Below are 10,057 nucleotides of genomic sequence, written 5' to 3' on the forward strand. Positions count from 1 at the left end.
TTGAAAGATCTGGCAGTTGGGATGTCCAACAATTCCATTTCACCTTCAAGACTTCAGGCAGTACATCATCCCAGTTCAATCCTTCGGTCCAGATCATGATAAGATCTTGGCTCTTATCACGAATGGGGAGAGGAACTGCAGCGGGTCGTAAAGTGACGCAATTGCACTGAGAACAGTTCGCTTCGTTGGGGTGATGACTTTAGTTTGAAAATGAATACGTCACGGCTAGCTTCCCACAAAACGCCAAGGGTCTTGGTCTTTGGTGATTTTCCATCGCTGAGCTCAACAATAGGGAGACGGTTGGCTGGTGGCACATTTTCCAGGACAGCAGGTTTATTCGAAGCCCACTTTCGCAAGTTGAATCCTGCTGCACTCAACATATTTGACAACTGGCTTTGCAACGACTTAGCACTCTCGACCGTTTCAGCAGAATCCAAAAGATCATCCACGTACATGGCGTTGTCCACAGAGTCTGCAGCTTCAGGAAAAGTTCCCTTGTTCTCTTGAGCATGGCTGTGAAGAATGTACTGAGAGCAGAAAGGCGATGCAGTGTTCCCAAACACTAGTCTTTGAAACTCGTACACGTCTGGGTCTCTGGACGTATGAAATTCTCGCCAAAAAAGCGGTGATAGGCGCGGTCTGGTTCGTGGAGCTTTACTTGCAGAAACATCTCAGAGATATCAGCCATAAGCGCAACCAGGGCTCTACAAAATCTAGTAAGGACGTCGACTACTTCTCTCTGCATCTTCAGTCCAGTGTGAATGGCGTCGTTCAAGCTTTTACCTTCGTACCTCATCGCGGCATCAAAGACGACACAAACTCTCGTCGAGCTCTTTTCTGGTCTAATGACTGGGAAATGGGGTAAAAACCATTGTTTTTCGCTGTCCGACTTTTGCACTTTCTTTATGTAACCCTTTTGCTTATAGTCCATGAAAATGTTGCCATAAGACTCCATTATGTCTACACCCCGTTTCTTCAACGACTTTTTTTGGCTTTGTAGTCGTACAAGCGCAGCTTCATAGTTATTCTTAGTCCCACCTCCTCTTCTTTCCACGGAACACCAACGGTGTATCGGCCATCACGTAATGAAAGAGTATTTGCAACCTTCTCTACGACATTCTTCTCTTCCATTGACATCTCTTGTTTCACATCCCGTATACCAATCGACTCGAGTTCCCAGAATTTGCATAATGTGTCGTCAAGTTGTGTCTGTGTCAGAGCTTGACTTGTCCGATATGTCCAAGCAAAGTTACTTCGGGATCTGCTACGAGGATTCTTTTCAGCCAATGCAGGACCAAAACACACCCAGCCAAGGTTAGTCAATCGAGCAATAGGATCCTGTGGGTGATTTCCAGATACTTCCTCGATAACAAGGTGAAGAAGCGGGTGGTCCCTCCCAATCATAACATCAATACACAACCGTTTCGACACCGTCTCTCAAAGGGAATCGAGTGTAAGTGTGGCCAGTTTTCTTTCAGCTGGGACCATGGGAAGGCAGGGGTATCACTAGCAATGTTGTCGAGGACGTTTGCATGTAGTTGGGAAGAAAAATTCTTATCTGGGCTAGCTACTGAAAAAGTCACTCGGTTCGATTTTTTATGTACCTCAGCTCCACCTGTGCCTGCAATTGTCAGGTCAAATTCCGGTTCTTTCAATTCAAGCTAATTGGCAGCTGCCTCCGAGACATAAGAACCTGTGGAACATGGATCCAACATAACATTAACTTGTAGGTCTTTTCTTCCATTGCTGATCAATGCAGGCAAAACCATTAGAGACACATTGTCGGCTCTGCTTGTTTTGTATGCTCGCTGCCCATTAGACTGTTTGGATCTTGATTGAGCATTTTCAGTACCAGGTGTCGCTGGAACATGTGGAGGATCCCCTGCTGCTTGTTGGTTGGGGTAGAAAGGGGGCGACTTGGTTGATAACTGGCATCTTGTTGATACATCGCTTGATGTTTCTTCATGAGGGTAACTGGTATGACCATCACTCTCACATCCATTTATGCCACACTTTCTTTACTTTGAACAATTCTTGGCATGGTGGCCTGCAGCCAAACAACGAAAACAACGACCAGTTTTAGCTATTAGTTCTTTTCTCTTGGCCACTGGCAGTGCCTTGAATGCGCTGCATACCCAAGGAGGGTGGTCTTTTTTACAAGTGCTCACAACACAACACTTGCTGTACAAGGATCTCGCCGAGAAGCCCAAGTGTGGTTTCTTGTCGTCTCTCAATCTGTTAGAACGTTCCTGCTCTCTCCTATGAAGGGCACCAGTTTTTTCTTTAGCTTCTTCCATTACATTAATGCGCAACTCAATCCAGTCCACCAATGATTTGAAGCAATCTTCTTGAGCATGATCCAAAAGCCAGTGTTTATAATTCTGAACATCAATCTCTGTCAGTTTTTCTTTTGCAGATAAGTTCAAACTCTGGTCTTGCAAAGGGGCACCGTCTTTCATATTGATCAAGATTTGTTCCAGTAGGGCTTGGAATTCCTCCAAATCTTGCAGATTGCGAGGTCTGAGTTTCGGCCAATTTCGCAGAGTGGTCAAGTGCTTGATTTGTTGTCCTCGTTCACCGCCAAAGCGCTTCTCGAGTTTTACTTTTGCTCGCTCGTAGGCAGCTTCTGAGAAACCCAAAGCCTTGATCATATCTAAAGCCTTTCCCGAAAGACTATTCTGCAAACGCAACATCTTTGCGCCAACTGATATATTTCGAGAGTCGACCATAACATTGAAAGCAGCTTTCCAGCTTTCATACTCTGTCTTGTTATATCCAGAAAAGTTAGGTAAGTTAACACCCTTCAAATGAAAAGCTGAGCATGCCAAAACCTGTCCTAGTTTGGGTATAGAGGTGACTGTGAATTCATCTTGAATGCAATCCTGTACAATACCATGATCTTGGGCAGTAGCTTTTTCTGCTTTAGATTTGTTGATCTCTGCTATTATTCTGGCTTCCTCTGTACGTTGTTTACTAAGTTCTAGCTCTGTTGCGATCTTTTTCATCTGTGCTTCTTTTTCACTCTGCTCTTTTTCCATTTCTTTAAGTCTATCTTCAGTCTGGGTAGCATTCAGTTCGATTTGAGTAAGTGACGTTGCATGCAGAAATTGTTCTTTTACTGCCATAGAAGCCTGCATTTGGACAGAGCTCTTTGATTTAACATCAGATCTCAATGACGATTTTTCACTAACTGAAGCTTTTGAATGAGGTGAGGTTTTACCATTTGACAAAACAGACTCATTCTCACCAGCATCAAGTTTAGCTTGCAGATGGTTGGTAGCTGCTTCCATGATAAAATCAAATGAAATTCCAATGTCATCTAATTCCTTATCTAATGCCTCTATTATGGAATTAGTATCAGATGCATGTTCATTAACTGCGATAAGCTCTCTCATTTTATCAATGATATTTGTAATAATTTGCATTTCAGACTTGACCCTGTCCATGGCTCTTCGAACAGCATTTTTACCGAGCAAAGGAATATCTTCACCTTTTGCTTCAATTAGACCAGTTAATTTATTTTTTGCCTTTGTTAAACAGGTTTTGGTCAATTTTTTGTGCAAAGTTTGACAAACTTTGCAATATTGTGATGAGTGGCGAAAGTTCAAACGAGTCAGTAAGTCAGTCAGACAGTCAGTCAGTCAGTCATAGTGTAAACTTTACAGGGGGTAGGTTGATTTATGTGTATAGTAACTTTTTGTATATGATCAGTAATTTAAGGTTTTTAAATCAGTTTAACTTGCTTTATTTATTAATGCACTATACCCCTTTTGCAAAGTTCACCAAAATATTGAGGGATTTTGGCGGTTACTGTAAATTTTGAAGCATTGCTTTTCCGCGGTTTGGGTTTTGTTTTAAAGGGATTTGCGCAGAATTACCCCCCCCGGAACACCCGATTCTTTCTTACACGTTGCAACTGCACATGTGCCGTCGAGACTTGAACATTATTCACGATGTAAAGAAACGAGGAGCGACGAGCATTGCTTCGAAACATTCCAGGCGTAAAAATCTAGCAATTCTTTGAGAATCTACGCACTTTATCAACTTAGGTTATGAATTACGAGCATTCAATTCAACACAAATATAATTTGGAAGGTTTATTCCATAAATAGAGCTAAGAGGTTAGGAAGAAACGACGCTGTGTTGTTTATGTATTGATAGACTCTTACACGAATGTATATTATGTCGATAGCAAGTCAATACCTGATATTCTGCATACAGTACATAAATGATACTATACAAAACGGACATTTTGTGCAGTAATCAAATCATTTTGGCGGTATACAGTATTGATTATAAGTATATTGTTTTGTATCGATTTACGCGTCGAAGTATCCACATCATAGACATAATATGCACCTCGGTTTATTTACATTATTTGCAACGCAACTATTTTGGCTATTCTTATGAAGTGACGGATAAATTGTAGCCATCATATAAATGTAGTGAATGTAGTCACAGTTGTTTGACGAAGAAAATAGACTACATTGAGAAAATTGTGCCCGGTTTGGCCGGTTTACATGGGCAACTAAAATTAGCTATAATTTAATAGTGACAGTACCGCAGCTAACATAATTTGACTACTTTGAGTAATTTCCTTTTGATTAATGTTTAACCTAGTTCGTTATATTTTTACTGGTATAAGTCAAAATGTCTATGTTGGGACAAACGTCTGGTTGCTTAGATATTACAGGGCATGAAAACTTTACACTATCCTTGGATCCCTAGTTTGTTATTACGAAAACTTAGAACTGTCTTACTTGAGTTACTTTCAGAAAATTCAGCTACCTCTTGTTTTTCTGCTATATTAGTCCCTGACTGGCCGCCATATTGGATTAAATCCAGTTCAACTCGCTGATTTGTCTCTTGAAATTTCTCTCGTCTTTGTAGTTGTTAAAGTACAGGATCCGGTTCGAAGGGTCAATTGTTTCCTTATAAACTGTCGAGTAATTAGACCGAATCAAATCCCTCTAAAAGTCATCTACTTTCGCTATAAGTCTCAGGCAAATAATACAGAACAAAAAATACAAAAATATTCAACAGCAACGTTCCTTTTGCGATTCAGACGCCCGCGATCCATGCATATCGCAGACTCAAATATTGTCCAAACTTTAAGTAGGCTAAACTATAAACAGTTTACTCGTTCCTTAACAGCAGTGTATATTTATTTAATTTCAAACTATAATCTATGTTAACTCAATTTACCTATCTATCCTATATATTTAATTTAATTTATCCTAATATCCTATCTATTTAATTTTAAACTATCTTAAACCAATTTACCTAAAATATCCTATCTAAATGTTTATTTACTATGTTATATTGTTAAAAAGATTAAATTTATATTCTATAACCGACAAAAATTTATGAAATTACAGTGGAGGGTATGAACCTATGCAGTAACACTTTCAAATTTATACATTGTTGCTACGGCCTGTGTTCCTTACTTAAATACGGGTATTTTCGCGCCAAAACAAGCTAAAAACATTTCCGAGGGCCAAGGCACAGAGCATACAGAGGTTTGACTGCCATTAATTTTGCGTACCCCTGGCTTAGCCAGTTCACTCAAGAGAGGCCTTCTCCCCCCGGGAAAGAATGCATATGGCGGCGGCTTGAACACATGTCTGGAATATAAACAGAATATAAACAGCCGAGACAGAACTATCTGGAGAAATCGTATTTTTGACAAAAACGTTGCTCAATTTTTTTCTAAAAACCAGATTTTGTTAGTTCTTATCCTTTAGAAGAGTATAGAAGTGGGAGCAATCTGTTTATTTATATAGCGATGGCTATTTATAATGTTTGGGGGGGGGATAGGGCCTCTCTTTAGCGCACTGGCTAACAACATGGCCGCTAGGAACACATAATTAATGCAAGGTCAAACCTCTGTATGCTCTGTGGCCAAGGGCAGCTTAGTGACAAATTCGAACAAAATCATGGCAACATATGCCAATTTCTGGAAGCCTAAAACGATATTTGCACAAGAATAAAAGTAAAATACTGCTGAGATCCAAATAGAAACACAATCAGTTACGCTTATTTTGTAAAAATAATCAGCCGATCGCAAGTTGAAAAGCGAACTCACCTGTTTCAGTAGACGTTAGTAAACTTTTCGCCAACAAATTTGAGCGAAGATTTTTCACAACTTGGCACCTTCTTGACGGATTTTTATCGCTTTTAACGCCCAGATCGTCATGAAATTTTGTCGTTTTGTAGTGACGAACCTCGCAATTTTCCAAGAAAACAAACATCCGATGGACACGAAATGATGTTAAAAATCCGCCGATTATTCTCTCGCACCAAATTCACCGCACATACGGCAGCCATTTTGTTCGAAAGCAACTTTGCATACTCCTACCGTCATGCTTAGCGCGCCTAGTGCTAAAAAGGGAAAGGTCTATTGCTTTCCACCTGCAAAATCTTTGCGTCCTTTCGTTGTCAAAACTAGACCTTCGTCCTGATTTCGCCAGATCTGATCACTCATTGGATTGCCTTTGTAAACAAAGGAAAATAAAATTCTACATCTTTTGTCCAGGAATCCTCTGAACAATCATTCAATCTAGATTTTGCAAATTCCTGTCTCAATGTCAAATCTTTTTCAGTAAGGGGATACCTTTCTTTCGACTTTGTGATATAGGCATACCCTAATTTACGGATTTCTCTGTGAAATGTTCATAAAGAGTCTCACTAGCGATATAGTTTGCGCTTTTCAAGAAAAAAATGTGGGAACAGTGCGTTGTGTATGGCTGTAGCAACTGGGCGAGTTTTTCTCAAAATATTTTACGTTATCGGAAGATCGAAGTAAAATTACAATTGATTATATTATGTTTGACAAGAACTTGGTTCCTGAGTCCCAGGCCTGTGAGAGCACAACAGAAATTTAGGCAAATTGTCATGTTTAGATGTAAATATTTCCGAAAATATTTAACTGTATGAAAAAGGGTTGTAGAACTTTTAAACTAATTTTTCAAGCTCTATTCAAATCTGTAAAGATCCCACAAGTGATATAGGCACTTTGAGGTATTTTTCTCAAAAATTCTTTTCTTAACTCTTTTGTGTCATTTGTGGCACTCGTCAGTGGCACTTGATTTCATCTTGGCTCCAAGTTCTAACATTCCTTTGCTGGTTGTCATAGTGGCAGGACTCAAGTGGTGGGTCTTCATTCTCATCTTAGCTTGAAGCATAGAAACCAATGTCGTTCATTTCAACAAATTTCGTTGATCATTTTTAACCAGCTTCAGTTGACTGGAAATTCTTTCAACTGGCACATTTGAAAACGGACAAAGGCGATCAGAACTGGGTATTTTGGCTCACCATTTGGGGTCTTTGAGTCCCGTATTTTCAACCAGTACTCATCCCAGTGAAGCGCAGGGTCTCCACTCCATATCAAGCTTGTCAATGTTGATGGTATCTTTCAAGTACGGCAATTTCTGACAAATGTGTCACAATGAACGAGGCATAACTGCAGAAGCATTAGACAGCAAAAGGCACTGAACAATTTCGTGAACTGGATTATCTAGATCAAATCAACATTGGATCTGAAGAATGCTTTCAATGAGAAAATTCTTACAGTCCGTTAGAAACTTATCAACATTTCTCTTTGCTCCGGCCTCAATTTTGTCCAGAGTAGCTGGGGCTGCAATGCCAACGTAGGTCTGGCGTAAGGGTACATGGTGTTCAACATTACTTGGGTCAAGGTTCTTAAGCTGTGTGTTGACGTAATGATGTCGATTTTCATAAGATCATTGGCGAACGATTTGACGAGGGCCTCAATATCTGGCTTAAGCAGGTGGAGGAGGGGACGCTCACTCTGGAACAGTCGATTAAATGCATTAAGACGATCGAGTTGGTAACTTGAAAACTCCAAATAAGGCTGAATAAAGCAATTTTTCAATGATGACAAAACGCGATTGTTTGAGTGAGAGATGGATCTTCATTGGCTGTCAACATGAAATATTGCTTCAACACTTCGTACCGGTCTAGCAGTCGGTTAACACACTCTTTTTACACATTAACACACGTTAACAAACTCCTTAAAGACGTTTTGACGCTTTGAAGATCGATGGAAATGCGCCTAGACATCCCTACATAGATCCTCCACACTTTTGGGGAGTTTCAAGGCAGCATGAGATGACACTAGATGAATGAGATGGGATGAACATTTCACAATTTGAACGTAGCTGAATTCTGATTTGAGTAATTGTGAAACTGAGTTATATTGTCCAAACATTACAGTTGTGGTATCGGACTAATAGCCTATGATATTTGTCATGGGGATGTTGAGTTCATGAAAAGTTTCGTTTATCTTTTCAAAAATCCCAGCAGCACTGCCATCTTCTGTTTCTAACATATCAACTAACCACAGTACTGCAGCTCAAACCTTTCAACATCAAAAAACGTATTAACAATTGCCAGTTGCTTTTTCACACTTTTGTCCATAGCTTTGTCAATTATAACGCAAAACTTTTGTGATCGCAACAAGGACATCATCTCGTTAAGGTAATCAAAACCAAGAACTTGACGAATGATGTTTGTAGCCTTCTGTTTTTCGAGCCTTAGATTTTTTAGCGCCGCATCATTTGGAAAAAGAGAGCGAAGTAGCTTTACTATGTCTTCGCTGATTGACAAAGGTAGGTTATGCTGGGCAATAAACATGCATAAATCCAGTTGTTGCTAGATGCACCAGTTGTGTTATGGAACTGGTAGTGGAACGTGATTCATTTTTTCGTGATGTTTTTGGCTTTCTGCATGTCGTTTCAGGGCAGTTTTCAAGCAAGGGAGGTAATTCGTACAATGTTTGCAGAATGGTTTCATTTTCCCATTCTTTTGCTAAGCCAGGTTCTTGAACTCCAGGATTTGCAACCAGTTGTCTTGAAATTGTTTTCATGGTAGACAGTATATGTGCAACAATAAAACTTTCATTTTACATATTTTCACTCCATTTTGGTGTTTAATGACAAATTTTTGCATTAAAAATGAATTACAAAGTGTTTACAAATAGGTCTAGTATGTAGCTAGTATTATAAATTAATTATTTACATAGGTTATTATAGTATAGAAATTATTTACATAATCAAAATGTGAGAAAATAGGTTAAAAACTACCCTCACAAAAAAGTAAAATGTAGGTTGCACAAAATGTATACTGAAATGGATACCATGTCCTTTTCTCGGCATTCAGTTATGCAATTGCTCTTGGAAAGAAGTTATTCTTGAAATGTTGAATTCTGCACTTTTATACAGTGATAGATAATTAATGTTTCTAATATTATAATGTTGAGCATTTCCCCTTTTGTCCATCATGTGCTCAGCGAGAGGACCTGGGGTCGTTTAATAATCTTCTGTAAGATTCAAATATAACCAGGGAGCAGCGTGGCAGGGTTTTCGAACAACTTAGCATCAAATGTGGTATAGCAACTGCCTAAATTAGACGAAACACTTCTCGACATTTTGACCCGAGAGCATTCGTCAGGAGAGTTAAAAGTAATGTAAAGATCCCACAGGTGATATAGGCACTTTAAAATAATTAAAGCTAGATCACAGTGCCTTTCTGCACATGTATCAAAAATATAAACAAATGTGAGCACATTTGTTTTGAATTGGTGTGCACCCCAGTCCCTATTCGAAATGCCATGCTCAATGTGCCAGTGGCGGATCTAGGGGTGTGCAGAATAAATTACACAGCTTACACAGCTTGTATTTGTGCATAAATCATTTATCTTACTGTATATTACTTGTTATTTGTGTATGATACTTGGTCTCTATTTTTGCATAGTTTTCACCTTAGTTTTTAGGAACGAATAAAATCTTATTTTTATTTTTGTTCTCCTCGGTGGACACTTTGCCCCATGTTGGGACGCAACAACTTGTCTACTACTGCTTTTTCTGAAATTAGAGCATTATATAGTTTTCTGTGGTACTGAAACTGGAGGTTTCTTCCCCCAAATGGTTTTAAAATCACCATCAACCAACCTCCTCTGGCCAATGTTGATAGTAACATCGTTGTTCTTGCTTTTGGCTTTCTTTGTTTTCTGGCCTTCAGACACAAAAGTGGAATT

At 39.3% G+C, this 10,057-nt stretch overlaps 1 protein-coding gene across 1 annotated transcript; it reads right to left on the bottom strand.

Annotated features, from left to right (window-relative positions):
• Positions 1 to 1,661: 1,661 nt before the first annotated feature.
• On the bottom strand, positions 1,662 to 3,290 carry LOC114526665. Its single transcript, XM_028548242.1, has 2 exons — positions 2,023 to 3,290; positions 1,662 to 1,974 (listed from the first exon to the last, which is right to left on the bottom strand). The coding sequence occupies exons 1-2, from the start codon at positions 3,288 to 3,290 to the stop codon at positions 1,662 to 1,664; spliced, it is 1,581 nt and encodes a 526-aa protein (XP_028404043.1).
• Between the last annotated feature and the right edge of the window lie 6,767 nt (positions 3,291 to 10,057).

The sequence above is a fragment of the Dendronephthya gigantea genome, unplaced genomic scaffold (genome assembly GCF_004324835.1).
Source record: "Dendronephthya gigantea isolate DGI-Jeju-01 unplaced genomic scaffold, DenGig_1.0 000040F, whole genome shotgun sequence".
NCBI classification, from domain to species: Eukaryota; Metazoa; Cnidaria; class Anthozoa; order Malacalcyonacea; family Nephtheidae; genus Dendronephthya; species Dendronephthya gigantea.